Genomic DNA, 20,399 nt, shown 5'->3' with positions numbered 1-20,399 from the left:
TCAGAAATCCACCTGCCTCTGCCTCCCAAGTTCTGGGATTAAAGGTGTGCCCCACCACTGCCCGGCTTGGGGATATTTATTAAATGCCATTACTCAGCCACAGTGGGAGAGACCATTGGGCACCAGCCACGCAGCTCCCAGCAGCAGCAGGCAGGGTGGAGGGTGAGGCTGGGACTCAGGGACCTGGGTCCCTGAGTTGGCCAAGGAACAGGAAGGTTTGACCGATGCTGTTCTCCCCTTCCAGTATTCAGTGAGTTGATGTTTGATTGGGATGCTAGCTTGCCACCTCCTTTGACCTTCCAGATAGCAGGCCACTGGAAGATGACAAGTAGACCCAAGAAATGCAATGGGTACGGGAGGGGCAGAGCTGGCAATCAAACTGCCCTCCAGGGAAGGACTAAAAGTAACTGGGCATTAGCTCAGGGACTGACTGTAATCCAGCCCCTTTCTCCTTTCCCTCTCACTCCCTATCCTCTTTTGTTTTATAACTGTCATGGAAGAGAGATCTCTAGGTACCACAAAATACTATATTTGATATATTGGCATTGATGGGGTCCTGGCCTAGTGAGGTCCCAATTCGTGAACTAGGAAAACCTCTAATCCGGAATCTGGTCTCCTCTGACAGGTGATCAGGAGGGCTTGGGCAGTCCGCAGGGGGCGTAGAGGCTGGTTTTTTTTTTGTTTTTTTTTTTTGGTTTTTTGAGACAGTTTCTCTGTGTAGTCCTGGCTGTCTTGGAACTCACTTTGTAGACCAGGCTGACCTCGAACGTAGACACTGTTTTTAATTCATGTGTCACTAGACATTTTCCTGAGGGCCTCTTCCATGCCAGTTACTGAGAAAAAACATAGGAGCCTTAAGGGGCTGTGGGAGGAATGACAGAGGCTGGCCCAGGTATATGTGGGGAAGGCAAGAGTGATTCTTCAGCCCCCAGGCCAGCAAGTCTCCTCTTTGTCCCCTGTTTTTTATTTTTTCCTGTTCTTTTGTGTGTGTGTGTTCTGTTCTTGTTTTTGTTTTGTTTTGTTTTGTTTTGTTTTGTTTTTTTGAGACAGGGTTTCTCTGTATAGCTCTGGCTGTCCTGAAACTCATTTTGTAGACCAGGCTGTCTTCAAACTCAGAAATTTAGATCTACTAAGACTTCTCGATGGTTATTTGGCTTAAAGATTATCATAGCTTTTTAAAACACCAAGCTCCCGACGGGTATGATGGTGCACGCCTTTGATCCCAGCACTCAGGAGGCAGAGGCAGGCAGATTTCTGAGTTCGAGGCCAGCCTGGTCTACAGAGTGAGTTCCAGGACAGCCAGGGCTACACAGAAAAACCCTGTCTCGAAAAAAAAAACAAAAAAACAAAAAACAAACAAACCAAACCACCGAGCCCCCTTTCCTCAGCGGCAGTAGTCCTCTTTGGGTCCATCTTGGTCCCTTTCATCTTACCTCTGCAGAAACCCTATGAGTCATATGCTGTCCTTTTCCTTAAGTGAGGAGGAAGCAGGTGAAGTCACTGCACCATAGCCCACCAGACTGCATGGTAGAACAGGGATGAGGACCCAGCATTGTCTGACCTCAGGGACTATGGCCCTTTGACTACACCATGCAGGTATCAGCCTGGGGACTGTCTTGAGAGGAATCCACAGAGAAGAGGCTGAGTTTTGTGTTTGCAAAACTTTATTGAGTCCAGGGAGTATGAGGTCTGTGGCTATAGGCATGGGGGGGGGGCTCATTCAAGATACCAAGGTGTTCCTTGAGACATTTACGGATAATTCTAGTATTGGAGTAGTAGAATCCTGGCTCCTCTGCCACATGTGGCACTGTAATCTGGGCCAGGTGCCTTAACATCACCCTCCTGTGTCCAAGAGAGGCCAGATCCTAAGAACACTGAAAACCTCAACTAGATTCTGGATTCTGTTAGTAGGGAGCTTGGATCCACACAATGAGCATTAAAGTGGGGGTTCGAAGTCATCTACCAAAGCAGCAAGACAGGGAGGGGCTCCCTTCTTCACTGGTCACAATGACATTCCCTAGATGGCTTTAGGGACCCAATCCCAGAAACCCTTTGGAAGTGTTCTGCAGGGTTTACCAAAAAGCCCTGTAGTGGTGAGAGGAGGGAAGGAGGAGGAGGAGGAGGCTGAGCACGGGAGAGCTGGCACTTTCCCTTTTTCTCCAACACACTCCAGCCCAGAGGGCCCTGCCTCACCCTGAGCTGGCCCTGATGTCAGCCGGAAACCCCAGGGGCAGAGGGCTCCTCTCACCTCAGCAACTTCCCTGCCCTGCCCTTGCTCCCCCACCCACACCTGGCCCAGCTCAAGCCTCCCCAAAAGACACCCCACCCTTTTCCCCCCTTGGAGCTGGATGGAGGCTGAGCCGCACCTGTACTGGCAATTTGGTTCTGTCGCTGTCTCCCCTCTGCCCCACCATGGCTTTATCTGTCATCCATAGGGTGTCTGGGTGACAGGTGTGGGCAGAAACAGGAGCAGAAGAGACACCCGTGCCCAGGTGCTTGACTTTTCCTTTGCCTGCCAGAAGTTGTCCTTGCCATTCTCCTAGGATGTTCCATTGCCCTGGCCAACCCATGCTGCAGGCTCTGTGACTCTGTCTCCCCTGGCAGAGAAGTGGGGTTACCTCTCCCTGGGCTGGGAGATCCTTATCCTGCCCTGCTGAGTCACTGCTGGCTCTTCCCGCCTTCTCCCCTCCCTTCTCCCCACTATCCTCTTTTCAGGCCTCTCCATGCTGTCCAGGCCAAGGGTCAATGATGAACCGATAAAGATGCTTAATGACAGAGGAGAGAATATGTTCCTCCTCTACTAAGTGGCCTTGGGCAAGTCACTGTCCCCTCTACTCCTTCGTGTCCTCTTTTTTCTAGACAGGGATGGTGGTAACATGATAGTAGCACCTTGTGGTTCCTATTTATGAGTGTCTGCATAAATACAATAGGAACTGACCCTGGGGTTGGAGATCAGCGGCAGAGTGCTTCCCTGGTATATATGAGGCCCTGAGTTTGATCCCTAGCACCGCAGACAAACAATCAATAACAAAACGATGATGAGGAAGGAACACAGTCCATCCCAGCACTGAGGAGGCAAAGGCACTGTGTGAGTCAGGGCTATGAGATCCTGTCCCAGAACAGAACAGTGATAATGAAATAGGGGCTGAGGGAATAGGAAGGCTTGGAGGGGTCAAGGAAGACCTCCGTGACTGGTCAGAGAGAATTGCAAGACCAACGGAAAAGTATAGAGCTGGGAGGAGCTGGTACCCATGTCTGTGCAGTCCTGTTACCTCCCAAAGGCTTCCTGAAGCAGCTGCTGTGTATACCTCACTGTCAAATGTAGACCTAGACACAGCCTGCCTTCCAAGGCCACATGGAAAGGTGACTTTAATACTGACTAGACATATGGGCAGCTTGCTATGATGCTTCAGCGCAGACGAGGGTGCCTGGAACCAGCCTTTCCTCAACCTCTGACTCAACAAGGACTCTAGACAGATGCATCAGGGGGTTTTGTTATAAGAAATTCCAGACTGGGATGTTCAGTGGCTGAGCATGCACAAGCAGGGTTCTGAGTTCTATCCTCTGCACTGGGTAGAGTGGAGGCCCAGACCCACCAGCTACAAGTGACCCTCTCCACCTCACAAAATCCTCAGAGTTGTGGTGGGGCTCACATGAAACAATGAAGTAAAAGCTTTGCAAATTGCAGAGCTCCAAGGAGATTCAAGAATCTTCTAGTCTCCCACCCATGCATATCGCTGCTGCCTACTGCCTGCCTGGCAGTGCAAAAAAAAAAAAAAAAATATTTATGTACTCCCCACAGACAATCTCACACAGCCCACCTGAGGCAGGTGCTATTGCAGGTGCCACCTTACCACACGGGAATCCAAAGCACAAACTGCACAACTTGCTAAGATCCTAGAGGCAGGCAACTTAGCTCTAAAGCAGCCCTGCTTTTAATCAGTGGTCCTTCCCAGTTCTGTCTCTGTACCCTGAAAGCACCTTCATGTCCACGAGCAAGCCCTAGGAATGACACCTTTTTTGCCTTGTTCCCCCTATGGGACCTAAAATAAGACAGGACTCAAGACTAGTACCCACAGATGCATGCTTGACCCAGGGTCAGGCCAGCCACCCTGAATTTGCCCTGGGATCTGGGACTGGATGTGGTGTCTGTCTCCCTCTGCTGGTCCCATAGGGGGACAGCCTGGCCAAACTGCTTTCCCTAGAGCTGGTTGATGTCCATGTCTCCCCAGTGGTGGCTGGTTAAGTGTAGGGGACATTCAGGAGACAGGGTACTCAGGCCATACCCTGGTCCACAGAAACTCCAGCGTCACCTTCTGGAATTCCTGTGGCCATGGTATTGTCTTTAACAAGACCCAAGGGGTGGTCTTTAGGGAGGTCAGGTTGCCTCCCTGATGCCTACCCAGGGGGCCCCCAAACAGCCTCTTTTCCCTTCTAACTCATGAATGGAGCTGTCATCCATGGATTTATCTAAACCTTTTGTGAAGCTATTTATATTTCCAACCGGGACCACATCTTGGGGTAATGAGTTCCATCGGTGTCCCCCCCTGCCGGGTGAAACATGCTGCCTTTGATTTGTCCTAAACTTACCTCACTTGCACTCCAAGGGGGCCCTGTAACTCCAGCATGCCAGGTTTTGGTGAACAAGCTGAGCTTCCCCCTTTCCATCCCCCTGTGGGTTTGAAAAATTCCATTCCATCTTCCCTCTACCTCCAGCCCTGCAGACTGAAAAGACCTGGTCCTTCATGTGTGCATCGTGACTGTGTGTCTAGAATGTGGCCATGTATTTATCTCCTGGGCACTTCCAGGAGACTCTGAGAGACATAAGCACGACCATTCTGCCTGCTCTGGAGGCTAAGAATTAGCGAAAGTCCAGAATGGAAGGACCATAGTGGCTCAAAGCAGCAGCAGCTTGCTTTCTTAGCTGCTCTCCAGGGCTGATTGTTCCTTCTGTCCCAGAAACAGTCACAGAAGGTTATCCAGCCTGTGGGCTCCATGCCTCTCTCTATGCCTTTTGCTGGGGAGACTTTCCTCCAGGACCCCTTCATCCTGGACTGATCTGATAGCCTGCTCTACTGCCCTCTCTGATCCTTGGGCTACAGTAAGGGTGGACACAGGTTGAGTAGATAGGATACCATCATTGCAATAGCAGATTAAAAGAGCTTTGTACACATGGACTAAATAAATGTTCACAGTAGCTTATCAAAGGAGTGACCCTGAGTACCTCCAGTCTATACATTAGAAAATTCAGATTTTAAGCCGGGCATGGTGGTGCACGCCTTTAATCCCAGCACTCGGGAGGCAGAGACAGGCGGATTTCTGAGTTCGAGGCCAGCCTGGTCTACAGAGTGAGCTCCAGGACAGCCAGGGCTATACAGAGAAACCCTGTCTCGAAAAAAACAAAAACAAAAACAAAACAAAACAAAAAAGAAAATTCAGATTTTAAGAGCACCAGCCTAGCCGGGAGTGGTGGCACACGCCTTTAATCCCAGCATTTGGGAGGCAGAGGATTTCTGAGTTCGAGACCAAACTGGTCTACAGATTGAGTTCCAGGACAGCCAGGGATATACAGAGAAACCCTGTCTCTAAGAAGAAAAAAAAACACCAGCCTAATGCCCATTTTCACACAACTTGTGATGGAGCCAGAATTCAAGTCTTGCAAAGGCTCTGAGTCTTTGCTCTTCACTTATTCAGCATAGATTCCTCAAACTACTGGAACGTGCCAAACATTGTTCTGATTGATGGGACAGATGCCAGGTAACAAGAAACCCTGGGCAGGGCTTGGCAGTGGGGGCTGGCAGCACCTGGTGTGCTACACGTGCATCACAGGCAGGCCAACAGCTAGTGCCCCAACAGCTCAGAGCTGCCATGTCTACTTGGTTACCCCAGAGTAAGCACACAAATGCCGTATCTACAGCCTATATCGAGACAAACCCAGGTGAGCCCCAACTCTCCAAACCCATCTGCACTGCTGTTATTTACTCCAGTTACCCCACCTGTGTCACACACCACGAAGTGACACAGCCCTCCTGGTAAGTCTGCGTGACAGCATATACCCAGAGCCACAGATCCCTGCCTTTCCCCAAGGTCAGCTTCACACTGACTGTGGTGAGCCCTTGTTCTTTGTCAGCTGTCTCACGTTGTAGTCCCTGTGTGACCCTCCCAGCCCAGCCCCAGAGCCGTGGCTCTCTCACTTTGCAGCTCCCTCCCTCAGGTCTTCAGGTAAATGCCCAACCTGGACATGCTGTTCTACAGGAGGCTCTCTTCTCCCAGCATTCCTCTCCTCTCCCAGCATCCTTCTGTCCTTCTCCCTGTAGCACCACACACTGTACTTGGAGATCATGGAGCTTTATCTTGCCTCTGTCCCAAACTTGGAAAATTGCACCCAGTGTGTGTTGTATGTATTGATGCAGTGGATGGCTGAGCACTAAGTCCCAGCTTTGACTCCCCGTGATGTGATTCGGCCCTAACCAGCCGGGGAGAAGTGGTTCTAGAAAGGATTGGGTCCTGGAAAAAGGATGCTTCTGAGGGTTTGCAGTGGCAGCCACCCTTCATCACCATCTCAGATACACTTGCATTTACACAGAAGAACCCTTGTAGGAAGCTGCCTCCAACATGGGGTAAGGTGAATACCATAAGTTTGGGGGTTGAATCCTAAGGGGTCATCTCATCATCTCTTGCAACTGCATTTGAGGGAGAAATGGAGGTGCAGAAGGGCCTTGGCTTGCTCCAAGCCACCTGTGCAGAGCTGGACTCACACTTTGCTCTCCTCTCAGGATGGACCCAGGCCCTCTTTGTGTGATCCATCCCCCACTCAACATAATAGTGTCCCATGGGTCCCAGCTCCCTCCCCCTTACTGAGCTTCTTGGGTAAACTTGCATGACTGGATGTGCTAACTGCAAGACAGAGTGGTAGATTGGAAAGCTCCCTACTAGACTCACAACCCAGGAATGGGAAGGGGAACAGACCCTAGAAGAGTTTGTCTGAGAGGATTACACCCCAGGGAAGTCCTTCAGGATCTTAAGGGTCAGGTTGGAGGGGTCTGGGTGAGCATCCTGTTCTTTCTCCTTCCCCAGTCCAGTGTACTACAGGTTTCTGGCATTGAGCAGGAAAACAGGAGGGTGATCGCTCTAAAGTATCCTCTCTCCTTCTCCTAGTGTATATGACCTCATATACACTAGGACAGCATCTTAACACCCAGTATGTCAGGGACAGAAACAGGTCAGTCAACAGCCTTCTCTTTTGCTTCCAGGGAGCCTCGCCTTCTGTCTCCTGTTGAGATAGCCTGGCTGCTCAGGCAGGGGACAGGGGAGGAAGTGGAGAATGTTTTAAGATCTCACCCAGTCCTGGGTAGGGTGGGAGGATATCTTGAGAAGAAGAAACAGGAAGCTCTGAAGATTTGCTTGTTTTATTTGTTTGCTTGTTTTTGAGACAGCGTTTCTCTGTGTAGCTTTGGCTGCCCAGGAACTCACTCTGTAGGTCCCACTGCCTCTCCTGGGATTAAATTAGTGCCCCACCAGGCCTGGTTTAACCCAGGGCTTTTGAATGTTAGACATGTGTTCTACTCAGAGATACATTCCAGCCCCCCCCCCCATTTTTAAAATTATTATTTGTTTCTCATTACGGATAGTTGTGAGCCACCATGTGGTTGCTGGGATTTGAACTTGTGACTTCTGGAAGAGCAATCAGTGCTCTTAACCACTGAGCCATCTCACCAGCCCAGCCCTTTATTTTTTTTCTTTCATCTATTATTAGTGTGTGTGTGATTGGCAGCCCTTTCGTGGAGTACTTGTGGAAGTCAGTGGGCATCTTTCAGGGCTCTTTCCCTGCCGCTGCCAGCTTCTGGCTGTAGAGCTCCTGTCCTCAGGCTTGCACAGAAGCAGCTTAGCTTATGCCCTATTCCCCACCGGCCTGGCTCACCTTGAACTTTCTCTGTCATCTCAATAGGCCTTGAATTTTCAATCTTTCCACCTCAGTCCTCCGAGAACCTGAGATTACAAACCTGTGCGACCATGGGCTAAGTATGGGAGAGCAGAGTTACCAGGAGAGGGGGCGCTGTGGGCAGAGGTGGAGGGTGGAACAGCCTGGCTTAACTGTGCCACATACTTAACTTTGTTCTTTTCTTTCTTTCTTTCTTTTTAAAAAGATGTATTTATTTTATTTATATGGGTGCTCTATCTGTACACCTGCATGCCAGAAGAGGGCATCAGATCACCATGTGGTTGCTGAGAATTGAACTCGGGGCCTCTGGAAGAGCAGCCGGTGCTCTTAACCACTAAGCCATCTCTCTAGACCCTCCTTTTCTTTTTTTCTCTTTCTTTCTTTCTTTCTTTCTTTCTTTCTTTCTTTCTTTCTTTCTTTCTTTCTTTCTTTCTTTCTTTTTCCGAGACAGGGTTTCTCTGTGTACCCCTGGCTGTCCTGGAACTCACTCTGTAGACCACGCTGGCCTCGAACTCAGAAATCCACCTGCCTCTACCTCCTGAGTGCTGGGATTAAAGGCGTGTGCCATCATGCCTGGCTCCTTTTCCTATTTTTTGAGACAGGGTCTTGCTATGTAGCCCAGGCTGGCCTCTCAAGTTCTCGAGTTGCTTGTGCTAGGATTATAGGCATGAGCCACTATACCATAGCTCAACACCTATTTATTGATCCTAGGCTGGGTGGAAAGTACACAGACAGAGCAACAAATAAAACAAGCAGTTCCTGCCCACTTGCAGCGTCCACAACAGCAGGGAGCACAAATATTAAACACAGAGGAAACTGAGATGCACCATGGCTCAAAGCCTAGGGTTTTCTCTGCTGAGGGAACCTTTGCTGTTGAGCCCAGGAAGAGAAGCCAGCATGGGAGAAGCAGGCCACAGCCTTGGAAGCAGACAGAGTGGCAGCTAAGGGCCTGGCAGGGCTATGGAGAGAGGTGATCATGTGGAGTAGGAGACAGTGAAGACCTATGTGGGACCTGGATCCTCAAAGTTCCAGATCAAGAGACTGGACTTTGGCCAGAAGAGTTAAGCCCACTGGTGGGGCAGATCACTGAGGACTGCGTCTGGACAGTGAAAGGGGGTCAGTGGAGACGCAAGGAGGGCCACTTGGCCATCTGTTTGGGAAATGAAGCAGCCAGAATCTACCGAAGAACTGGGCAAGTGAGGAGAGGATGGTGGTAACTGCTAAGTCCTAGTCTAACAAAGAACTGGACACCTCTGCGTTGTATGCGGGTTGCCTTGGATGTGGAAAGGGAATCCTCCTCCCCGGAGGCTCTAAGAAAGAAGCACATAGAGAGGGAGAGGAGCCTAGAAAACAAGAGAGGCTAGGTAACAAACACAGCCTCCCCATTACCCACAGACCTGCAGGGGGAACGGGCAAGGGTTGCTCTAGGCATTTGAACTACCTCCTAGAACAAGGTGAATCATCCCGGCTGAAAACCTTCATCCTTTCACACTGGGTAACTGGGAAAATGTACACAAACCAAACCACGTGTGATGCTTAAGCCTTCCCAGGGCTTCCCAGTTCACCCCTTCAGCTCTGACTCCCACCCGCTACCCCCGCTACCCCGCGCAAGGCTCGGGACACCCCATTCACCCATATTCGCCTACCCCCACTGTGCTTCTGCCCCTCCTTCTTACAAGCCCATCCTTTTACCCTTTTCTGTCCCAGAACCTTCTGATCTTTCCGTGTATTTATGAAGGTCAGTGAAGAATCCTGAAACCAGAATGAACAGCCCCTTCTCATCGCTCTTGAAGCGAGTTACGTTAATTTTTTGAGGGGAGCTGGTGGTTGCTGCCACAACAGAATCCCCAGCCCAGATTGAGCGCGGACTATCTTGATTTGACCCTGTAACCCCACACACTAAAGTTAGCGACCCGGAAGGGTCTACACTTTCCACGTCAGGGCTCTGGTCCAGAGCTCGATCCTTGGTGCAGACACCTCGCTACTCCATCTAATGTGCCCTTCACAACGTATGCCCAGTGGCGCCCAGAAGAGCTGCAGAGCTCTGCAGGGTGTGCAGGGCTCGGGCTCGGGTGGGAGAACTAGACCTGAGGAAGGACGCAGGAGCTCGCCCTCCGCAGTCACATGATCCAGGCCACACCCAAGGACCCGACTAGATCACGTGACACCGAGCCCTAGGAACGTTTTTCTCACGTGACGGAGAAACCCCGGGTGGACCAATAAGGAAGCGGAGGCCAGGCCGGCAGCGGGGAGGGGAAGGTGCGCGGGAAGGTAACTTTAGGCATTCGTAGTAGCTGCTGGGACCCATTATATGCCCTATCCCGTCCCGGTTCGTGTGCAAAACAAGCTCGACTTTAGTACTTATGTACCATGAAGTGCCTGATCACCGGGGGCAACGTGAAGGGTAAGTTTGGACCTACCTTGCAGCGGACCACGTGAGCAAGCCCTAGGAGTCCCCCTAACCACTTTCTGTTCTCCTCCCCGCAGTGCTGGGCAAGGCTGTCCATTCGCTATCCCGAATCGGGGACGAGCTCTATCTGGAACCCTTGAAGGACGGGGTAAGGGACTGGGACGCAGGGATGGGGGCGAATTCAATGGTGAATGGGGAGCCTAGGCTTGGTGTTCACACGGCCTTACAGGGATGGTGGACAGATATTTCGGCACAGTTTATTATCTCTTGAGTTGTTCGGACATCAGCTTGGGCCCTGTCTTGTGAGGCTGCATGTGTGTCCAGAGGGCACTTGCTCTTCCTAGAACGCCTAGTGGCAAGCAAGGTGGGGCTAACGTAACTTAAGGGAAAAGCAAGCATGGTAGACCCTGGGCCGCGGAAGACTGGGAGGTGTACATGCAGAAGGTCTTGCTACACAGAAAGGGAAAGGGAGTTTCCGTAGTGATGGAAGAGAAGTGCCGCAGAATGAAAAAGCAGGCTATTGGGGGGGGGGGGCTGCCATTGCGTCTGACTATGTTTCGCCTGCTTTTTGTGTCTCAGCTCTCACTACGGACTGTGAACTCGTCCCGTTCTGCCTATGCCTGCTTCCTTTTTGCACCACTCTTCTTCCAGCAGTACCAGGCGGCTTCCCCTGGTCAGGACCTGCTGCGCTGTAAGATCCCGATGAAGGTAAGGGGCACCTGAAGCAGCTCCACAGCTGTGCCTCTGTGCCAGGTACTGAGTAAATGATGACTAGGTAGTTAGTCTCATATGGGAGCTATTCCATGCAAAATGCAGTGAAGTAAGGATGTTTAGACCCTAGAGGGCTATCTAAGAGCTGTGGAGAGGGTGGTGACATTCAGGTTGGTCAAGAAAAGGTTAGTAGCCCTTCCAGCAAAGGGGACAGCATGGGCAAGGCAGCATGGAAGTGTGCAGACACCACAGCTTTGTGGGGCCAGTGATGGACCAGGGCCTACATGGGATGTAGAGCTGGTCCATGGAAGCAGCGTGCCAGGCTGATGTCCTACCCTGCCCAGTCCTTCCTGTCTGTCTTCCGCTCTCTGGCAATGGTGGAGAAGACTGTGGAGAAGTGCTGCATTTCCCTCAGTGGCAGCCATAGCCACCTGGTGGTCCAGCTCCACTGCAAGTATGGTGAGCAAGTGGCCGGCCCTAAGAGTTCCTCTGTGGGTGTGGGGACAGTGGCAGTGGAAGTTGCCAAGACCTGAGACAATTTCCCTTATCCAGGGGTCAGGAAGACACACAACCTCTCCTTCCAGGACTGTGAGTCCCTGCAGGCTGTCTTCGACCCAGCCTCATGCCCTCACTTACTGCGTACCCCAGCACGGTAAGCACCCCGCTTCAAACTTCGCCTGAGTCTCTCCCACCTTTGGGGCTTTGATGTTATTCTAGGACTGCTCCATTTTCAGCGGGCCTGGCCAGCCTATGCCTGTCATCTTAGCAGTTCTCAGATTGAGGTGGGAGGATCACAAGTTTCTAGGAAATGTCCCTGGGAAGGCCAGTGAGTTTCTGGATAGCAATGAGACTCTTCCTCAAAAACGGTGCGTGTGCTGGCGAGGAAACTCGGTAAGGTGGCTGATGTGCAAGCATGAAGGCCTGGTTTTGAGTCCCACTTATATAAAAAATGTGTATCAATTGGGTGGTGGTGGTGGCGCACGCCTTTAATCCCAGCACTTAGGAGGCAGAGGCAGGCGGATTTCTGTGAGGCTAACCTGGTCTACAGAGCAAGTTCCAGGACAGGCAGGGCTACACAGAGAAACCCTGTCTTAAAAAAAAAAAAAAAAAAAGGCGGAGGGGGGGACAAAACCAACCCCCCAGATGGACAGCCCTGAGAGGCAGCATCACTGAGACTGAGCACATCTTCTGGCTTCTGCCCTTGCACGTCCACAGTTCACACATAACACAAAAGCACCTTTGTCTTTGGGGGCTGGAGGGACGGGGACTTGGGGATTTTGTGTCAAGGCCACCAGCCCAGCACATATTTGGGCCCTTACCTTGCTCTTCAAAAGCAGAGGCTGCTGACTCCCCCATTTCCACTGACTGTGGGGTCCTGCCATCTGTATCCCAGAGGCGGGCTCCAACTGCTTTTCTAGAGAGCCTATGACCTGCCTGTAGATCTCTTTATGACCTGAAAAGCCCTGAAGGCCTGTCCTTGACCCTGTGTTATAGAGTTCAAAGCCCTCTGACCTCTCATTCTTCTGGTAGTATCCCCCTTCTGGTGGCTTCTTGCTAATTGCCAGGGCTCTAGACTTTGGGCCAAAAGAAGAACCTGGGCAAGGACGCTAGAATCCAGGAGGGCTGCTGCACAGCCCACCAGTCAGCATCTAGACATGGCATGGCAAGGGGAATGTGCTTCCAGCAGAGACTAAGGTCACTCAAGATAAGCCCAGGATGCAGAGGACTCTCCCCTGCCTGTGCTGGACACCTTTTGCATCCAAGTAGCCCAAGGTCCCATTCATTTCTCAGAGAGAATGAAAGTCCCTTCAGGTCCCAAAGTCAGCTTCCCCAGGCAGGGTCTGTTAATAGTGATAAGAGTTCCTTTTTGGAGGGGCTATTTCTTTCTTTCTTTTTTTTTCCCCCATAAATCCTGGCAGTAGAGCCCGGGACCCTGCATTTGCTAGGTACTCTGTATCCCTGAGCTAATCCCCGCCCTAACTGCTTCTCCTTCTCACACACAGTTTCAAATACAGAAGTCAGTGTGGCTCAGCAGTTAAGGCCGTTGCTTTAAGCCTGCCCAGTTGAGTTGTTAGGTTTTAAATCCTCAGAACCTACATGATGGAAGAATGGACCCAGTGGGCTGTTCTCAATCTCCACATGTGCACCAAGGCACTGCAACTGCAATTCTCTCCACAGCACACATGCCCACACAAAATAATTTTTAAAAATTCAAATATAGATGCCAGCTGCCCTCCCTCTACCCCATGCTAGGGACGGAACCCAAAGTCTTGAGGCAAAGCTAGAAATTACTTTTCTGTAAATGTTCAGCAATATATATCCTTAGAGGTGGAAGCCAAGACCTGGCTTGGTGGTCCACACCTTTAATCCCAGATCTTGGGAAGAAGAGGTAGGCAGATCTCTGAGTTCAAGGCCAGTCCAAGCCAGACCCTGTCTCAAAAAAACAACCCAAACTATCCCCTGTTCCATTTCTGTGTGTGGGTGCAGGGTATTGCTGTTTTACCCAGGGCGTTGCTAAACCCCTGGGTTCAGCAGCTGGCTTGGGGAGTGCACACCTGTGATCCTAGCTCTCTAAGAGTTAAGAGTCCGGCCGTGAGTGGTGGTGCACACCTTTCATCCCAGCACTTGGGAGGCAGTGACAGGCAGATTTCTGAGTTCGAGGCCAGCCTGGTCGAGACAGGGTTTCTCCGTATAGCCCTGGCTGTCCTGGAACTCACTCTGTAGACCAGGCTGGCCTCGAACTCAGAAATCCACCTGCCTCTGCCTTCCAAGTGCTAGGATTAAAGGTGTGCGCCACCACGACCGGCTAAATTTTTTTTTAAAGTTAAGTTTGAAGTCAGCTAGGGCTACATATAAAGAACAACCTCCATCCCATCCCCCAAAAAGTAGCTGGGACCAACAGCCGTGTCCTCCTTTAGCCAGCTTCCCTCCCCCACTGCTGTGCTCAGCTAGTGCTGCCCTTTGTCCCCAGCCTGTCCTCTGCTGTGTCTGGGCTTCCATTGCCTTAAGCTTCTGACCAGGCAAGTAACATGTAAGACATGGACAAAGCGTTTCATGTGCATCTGTTTGTCCTTGACACAGGGTTCTGGCAGAGGCTGTTCTGTCCTTTCCCCTTGCATTGACTGAGGTGACGCTGGGCATTGGCCGTGGCAGACGGGTCATCCTACGCAGCTACCAGGAAGAGGAGGCAGGTGAGGGAGTTTAGACCTGTCCCAGGAGGGAACAAGAGCTAGGAGTGAAGCCTGGGGTCCAGGACTTTAACTCCTCTTGTGCCTGCCACATAGATAGCCCCAGCAAAGCCATGGTGACTGAGACCAGCATCGGGGAGGAGGACTTCCAGCAGCTGCACGCCCCAGAAGGGACAGCTGTCACCTTCTGCCTCAAGGAATTTCGGGTGAGTTTGCAATGGTTGTCCCCTGGTCTCTGAACCAAACATGGGCCCTCACTACCTGCTTCTTCCATCCCAGGGGCTCCTGAGCTTTGCAGAGTCAGCGAATTTGCCTCTTACTATCCACTTCGACGTTGCAGGCAGGTAACTCCAGGCTTTTAGACTGGGGGGGGAGGTAGGGCTCTGGGATGCCCAGAGCAGAATAGCCTAGCTTAACCCCTTTTGTCACCCAGGCCAGTCATCTTTACCATTGAGGATTCCTTGCTGGATGCCCACTTTGTCTTGGCCACACTCTTAGAGCAGGACTCATGTTCCCAGGACCCATGTTCCCCAAAGCCCCACCAGCCAGTGCCTCAGAAGCAGGCACACAGGTAAGGGGCTCACTTCCTTGAACTCCCTCCATTTCTGCACACTCAGGTTGAGCTTGCTACTTCTAGCTTCTGCACCTCCCCCATACATACTTCCTGTCAGGCCAAGCCTCAACAGGGCTTCCAGCCTTAATGGTCAGCTGTACTGAGGCCCCTCCCATCCATAGAGGCATCCCCAAGGTCCTGCTGGCTTCCTTCTCTGGCTGAGGCCTCCCCTCTGAGCCTCTTTCCAGACTAGGAGAGAAAGAGCTGCTGGGAGGCAGGGGCTGCCTGGTGCAGGGGAAGCAGGTGGCTGCGAGGGCAGGTGGGTTGGGAGGCTGGGCTCGTGTAGTAGAAGCAGAGGAAGTTTGGTCTGGCTCTCGGCCCAGCATATCCCTGGGCTCTTGTACTCTCCAGCTCTGGTCCCTTGGGAAGGTGAGGGGTTGGGCCCCACGTGGCCCTGTTCACAGGACTTGTTGCTTTCCTGCCCCAGCTGAGCTAAATTGGCCCCAGGCTCCTCCCTCAGGCCCCTACCTGAACTCTGATCAAAGGGGTTCCAGTTCCACCCCCTCCAGGAAGCTCCCACTTAACCCCTGCATCCTAGCCTCCCAGCCAAATCAGGAAGTAATAAAATCAAAAGCTCACCAGCAGTCTTGAGGCCACAAGCCCCTCTCAGAGCCCTCCGAAGTGGGGTTCGCCTCTGTGTCCCTCTTTTCTCTCTGTACCTTGTTGATAATATCTCTGCCTACAGCACACCCCACTTAGATGACTTTACCAGTGATGACATCGACGGTTACATGATTGCCATGGAAACCACCGTAGGCAATGAGGGCTCCGGGGCACAGCCTTCCACATCCCTCCCACCTGTCTCCCTGGCCTCCCGTGACCTTGCCACCTCAGAGGAGGAAGAGGAGGAAGCTGAGCCCAGTACAGTGCCTGGGACTCCCCCACCCAAGAAGGTAAAAGCTGGATGTTGGGATAGGAGCTGAGGGAAGGAAGGAAGCAGCTTCCAAGACTAACTGGGCTTTCTCTGTTCTCTTTCCAGTTTCGTTCACTTTTCTTTGGCTCCATCCTGGCCCCTGTACACTCCCCCCAGGGTCCCAACCCTGTGCTGGCTGAAGACAGTGATGGTGAAGGATGAATTTGAGAAACTAAAGTCTGTTCAAAGGCTCACGGACTAGAAGCAGGCCCAGCCACTGGCAGAGTTGGGCATCAGTCCCTAGGGATGGACATGGGAAAAAGTGGGGCCTACCCAAGGCCCCACTTGGCTGTCTGCTGCAGAGCTTCCTCGGAGCCATGTTCGGTCTGTGGTCTATATTTATCCAGCCTGTACCAATCATGTCTCTTTGTGGTGCCCACCTGTCACCTGACAGACCCTTCACCTCTTACTTACTTTGAGGCTCTATAGTACGAATTCTGGCCAAAGCCAGAAACTCAGCTTCCTCAGGCTCTCCTGACTCTAAAACAGATCAGTGTTGAATACCCTCTGCCAAACATGAACTCCCACCAGACCCTTCTGTGGTCCAAAGGAACTGTTTCTCTTTCCTAACACTTGGGCCTTGGCCTAGAATCCTAATAGCCTCTGGACCTGATTGTGTCACTGGTGTTGCCCTGGCTGGGCCCATGTTCAGTCGCTCAGCCTGCCCTCCTAGGTGGCTTTGTACCAAAGAACTGCTGGGACAAGAGAGACAGAGGCCATGGTGAGAATCCAGCTTTGACCTTTATTCAAGAGACCAGATGGGTTGCCCCAGGATCTGGCTGCCAGCCATGCAAGGCTGGAGACCCACAATCTGGTCTGCCATTGCCCTGAGCTGCAGCCTTGGCCCCAGGATTCCACTTGCAGCCACCACAGGTGCTGGTGGGAGGGAGCCCTGGGGGATTAGATGCTGCTGTTGATTCTTTAAAAAATAAAGGAAAGACACTTAACGCTGTGTTCCCCATGACGGGTGGGCCTGAGAGGCCAGTGTGACCCATGGCAGCATGATTTCTGTACAAACAAACGATCCGTCATCTGGGGCAGAAGGGCAGCACATGGAGGCTACTTCTTGGCTTTGGCAGAATTGCGGGGTGGGGTGATGGGCCGGCCTCCGGGGTTCAGGCCGCTGAACTGCCCATACTTGCCCTTATTCTTATCAGCGGGCTTGAGGATCTGGAAGGAGCACATGAGGGTCTCGTCCACACTCATCATGGCACCAGCGTTGTCAAACTCTCCACAGTAGTTGGGAGCTGAGAACAGTGTCACCAACTGTCTCTTGGCAAAGAACTCGTAGCCATCTTCTACGACCTGAGCCAGGGCAGGGACGGTTTGGTCTGTAAGTTAGGCAGCTGGCCATCCCCGCCACCCCCAAGCCTGCCCCAGCCCACTAGCCCACCTGATGCGCTCTGCAGATGAGGTCCAGATCATGCTTGTGCAGGAACTTGGCTACCACCTCCGCCCCAAAGGTAAAGGACACGCCACGGTCATTCTCGCCCCAGCCCTGAACATCCTTGTCAGGGTCAGACCACAGGAGATCACACAGCAGGCCCTGGTCAGGCACGTCTGTGGGCCGCATGATACGCCTAATCTGCTCCATGGATTGCAAGTCTGGAGACAGGCCTGAGGGTAGTGGGGTGGGAACAGTGTTCTTAAACCAAAAGCAAGAAGTGCCCCGCATCTAGAAGCTCAGGGGGTCAGCTCCACTGTCCCTACCACCAGGAACACAGAATCCAGTACCCCATTTATGTGGCCTTGGCTGTCCCGGAATTCACTTTGTATGGCACCACCACTTAGAAGTGCAGATAGCAGACCTCCATGGGGGGAAGGAGCTGCCTACAGGATGCCTCATGCCACAACAGGAAAGAGTGCAACCAAACTGGTGGGTGGAGCAGGCCTTTAATCCCATCACTTGGGAGTCAGAGACAGGCAGGAACTCTTGTGAGTTCAAGGCCAGCCTGGTCTACAAAGTGAGTTCCAGGATACTCAGGGTTTTACATAGAGAAAGCCTGTCTCAAAAACAAACAGGTGTGGGTAATCTCCTATAATAAGTGATATCCAAGATGAGATTCAAGGAGAGCTATTCCAGGGAACTGAGAGTTCTGTTAACAACTTTCCAAGGCCCCTAAGGATGTGGCCCAAGAACCTAAGCACAGACCCACAATCACTCTCACCCCCATGGCAGCAGAAGATCTTCTCATCCACAATGGCTGCAATGGGCAGGCAGTTGAAGCAGTCAGTGAACGTCTTCCACAGCTTGATGTTGTATCTTCTCTTGCCTGCACAAAAGGAAGTGGCTCATAGGGAAGACCCCCTCCCCCCCAACCCTGTCTAGGTTTCTAGGGACAAAGCTGGGAGAAAAGACTGAAAGGCAAGGGAAGCTTACATTCTTTGCTCTACCCTCATCTACCTTCCAGAATTCTAACACTTGTGTCCACAAGAACCTGAACTCATCTGGCCCAACCTTGATGGTGGTACCCACTCTTGGTCCCATATATGAGGCCAAACCAAGAGTGGGTCTGTTTTATTCATACAGGCATCCTAAATGCTTAGTAAGGAACATACTAGAAGGGAGTGTCATTAGGCAGGACTGTGGGGGAAGCTTTAGCAAACGGGCAGCCCTGCATGTACATCCAAGGCCCCTCTTGAGCGCCATGGACGACAGACAGGCAGCATGTTGTCGGGGCCCTACAGGGCTCATGATCAGGGGTCTTCTGGCACTAGACCAATGTAGGGGGCCCATGAGAGCAGGGATGTAGTTCTGGGCAACCAGCAACATTCAAAGCACTCACATTCATCATAGAAGCCATAGATGCGGTTGATGCTGGCACACTCATGGTTCCCACGAAGTAGAAAGAAATTCTCCGGGTATTTGATCTTATAGGCCAGCAACAGGCAGATGGTCTCCAAAGACTGCTTGCCCCGATCTACATAATCCCCCAAGAAGAGGTAGTTGCTCTCTGGAGGGAAGCCACCATACTCAAACAGCCGTAGAAGGTCATAGTACTGGCCATGGATGTCACCTGGGAATCAGAGAAAACTAGGTAGGTGCAAGATGTAAACTTGACCCCAGGGCCAGCAATGGGCTAAAGGGTGGAAAAACACGGGTAATGGGGCAGGAGTAGGGGCTATTTTCAGGAAGCAAAAGGGTTCTGAGCAAGAGCTTACCACAGATCTTGAGAGGCGCCTCAAGCTCCAGAAGAATAGGCTGGCTCAGGAAAATCTCCCGGGATTTGAGGCACAGACCACGGATCTCGTTCTCTGTCAGCTGCACATTCTTTCCAGGCCGTGAGCCCTGCACTGGGTATGGAATAGGGTCTTGGGACCCTGACCTCGCAGACCGGATGAGAGTAGGTGTCATGCCCCCCTAACAGGGGCAACTGTTGCAAGTGAGCCCCCCCCCAAAAAAAACACCTTTGCGTCAGGCCTTCAAAGGCAAGATCCGACCCCTTAGCCACCCGTAGGGCCTCCAGAGAGACGCCTGTGCTCAGCAGCCTGTCAACCGAAGCTTCCTCGCTTCGGGACCCCTTCCCAGCTAGCTTCGCAGGAGTCTCACCCTGAGTCTGGGTCACTCGTGCGCCCCCGGCCTCGGAGAGCGCTCCAAAGCCCAGGCGCAGGGAGGGGGGGGGGCTGCCGTGGCCATGGATCCTCACGGCCTGTCCCCGCCCAAGCGACGCTAGCCCCCGGGAGCGGCGGGCCCGCCCGCGCGCCACTTCCGGACGGCGAGGGGCCGGGGCTCGGCGCGAGCGCACCTTCCCTACCCTTGCCCACCTTCCAGCAGGCGCCCGATGATGGAGTCCAGGTTGAGCTTCTCGCTGTCGGACATGGCGGCGCCGCCGCTCCGGCCCACCAGCTCCGGGCCCTCTCCTGCCTCCCGCCCTCTTGCAGCCTCCTTCCGGCCTGGCTCTCCTTCCGCCCTCCCCAGCCCGCCCCCGGCCCGCCGCCCCTCCTCTTCGGTCGACCGCCCCGCCCTGCCGCGTCCGTAGTTCCCCGCTCTCTAGCGCCTCCCCTGGACGGGAAGCACCGCAGCCCGGGAGGGCCTCGGGCTGCCGGGCGGGGCCTGGCAGGGGTGGTGGGCGGGGTTGGGTCGGCTCCACCCTAGAGGAGTCGCCCTACTGCGTTCAGATGAGTTAGGGCCGGAAGTACTGTAGAAATTGTTTTTCTCTTTCCAAGTCTCTTCCCACCCCAGCTCTGCGTGGGATTGTGGTATGTGCATGTTAATCGCTGACTTCTCAAGCACTAAAGTAATTCCTCGAAGTTCAGAAAAAGAAACTAAGGCTCAATGATACTGAGTGGGCTCCAGACCTCCAGAGCCTCACATTCATCTCCGTCTTTATGGCCAGACCCATGAACACCTGCTACTGAACTCTAAGCAGTATTTTGGTCCGTGCCTTGGTGCCTGCTACGTCTATTTTTTTTTTTCCATAAGTGATGTAATACTGTTGTATCTTGTTCATGTTGTAAGTCCTTCGTGGAGTGTCTAGCATGTGCAAGACCTGAGGTTTCAGCTCCAGCTCTGTAAGGAAAAGAAAGAAAGGGGGTAAAGGTATTATTTTTAAACAGTAAAACATTAAGCCGGGCGTGGTGGTGCACGCCTTTAATCCCAGCACTTGGGAGGCAGAGGCAGG

General features: G+C 52.5%; 2 protein-coding genes across 3 annotated transcripts; one reads left to right on the top strand and one right to left on the bottom strand.

Moving 5' to 3' along the window:
- The first annotated feature begins 10,192 nt into the window (after positions 1 to 10,192).
- On the top strand, positions 10,193 to 16,724 carry Rad9a (RAD9 checkpoint clamp component A). Of its 2 annotated transcripts, XM_021191611.1 has the most exons (11): positions 10,193 to 10,346; positions 10,430 to 10,500; positions 10,932 to 11,060; positions 11,408 to 11,522; positions 11,616 to 11,715; positions 14,145 to 14,254; positions 14,348 to 14,457; positions 14,531 to 14,595; positions 14,685 to 14,822; positions 15,550 to 15,757; positions 15,844 to 16,724. In XM_021191611.1, the coding sequence occupies exons 1-11, from the start codon at positions 10,313 to 10,315 to the stop codon at positions 15,937 to 15,939; spliced, it is 1,176 nt and encodes a 391-aa protein (XP_021047270.1). In that variant the 5' UTR covers positions 10,193 to 10,312; the 3' UTR covers positions 15,940 to 16,724. The 2 variants fall into 2 exon arrangements, with proteins under 2 accessions (XP_021047270.1, XP_029392867.1); XM_029537007.1 differs by lacking the exons at positions 10,193 to 10,346; positions 10,430 to 10,500 and having other exon boundaries at positions 11,011 to 11,060; positions 11,359 to 11,522; positions 15,844 to 16,482.
- On the bottom strand, positions 16,500 to 19,680 carry Ppp1ca (protein phosphatase 1 catalytic subunit alpha). The gene is made up of 6 exons (XM_021191628.2): positions 19,543 to 19,680; positions 18,940 to 19,071; positions 18,564 to 18,794; positions 17,946 to 18,050; positions 17,171 to 17,394; positions 16,500 to 17,082 (listed from the first exon to the last, which is right to left on the bottom strand). The coding sequence occupies exons 1-6, from the start codon at positions 19,595 to 19,597 to the stop codon at positions 16,837 to 16,839; spliced, it is 993 nt and encodes a 330-aa protein (XP_021047287.1). The 5' UTR covers positions 19,598 to 19,680; the 3' UTR covers positions 16,500 to 16,836.
- Between the last annotated feature and the right edge of the window lie 719 nt (positions 19,681 to 20,399).

Source organism: Mus pahari, chromosome 1 (assembly GCF_900095145.1).
Source record: "Mus pahari chromosome 1, PAHARI_EIJ_v1.1, whole genome shotgun sequence".
Lineage (NCBI taxonomy): Eukaryota > Metazoa > Chordata > Mammalia > Rodentia > Muridae > Mus > Mus pahari.
The sequence above is the reverse complement of the archived record's forward strand: the minus strand, read 5'-3'. Positions and strand labels throughout refer to the sequence as shown.

Bases quoted from the DNA above. Each gene is read 5' to 3' on its own strand.
- Ppp1ca (XM_021191628.2), bottom strand. From the start codon at position 19,597: ATGTCCGACAGCGAGAAGCTCAACCTGGACTCCATCATCGGGCGCCTG. The intron at 18,051-18,563 runs GTGAGTGCTTTG...CCTTTTGTGCAG, and splicing joins CTATGGCTTCTATGATGAAT to GCAAGAGAAGATACAACATC. The intron at 17,083-17,170 runs GTGGGCTAGTGG...GCCCTGGCTCAG, and splicing joins TCATCTGCAGAGCGCATCAG to GTCGTAGAAGATGGCTACGA.
- Rad9a (XM_021191611.1), top strand. From the start codon at position 10,313: ATGAAGTGCCTGATCACCGGGGGCAACGTGAAGG. The intron at 11,523-11,615 runs GTGAGCAAGTGG...TCCCTTATCCAG, and splicing joins CCAGCTCCACTGCAAGTATG to GGGTCAGGAAGACACACAAC. The intron at 14,255-14,347 runs GTGAGGGAGTTT...CCTGCCACATAG, and splicing joins CTACCAGGAAGAGGAGGCAG to ATAGCCCCAGCAAAGCCATG.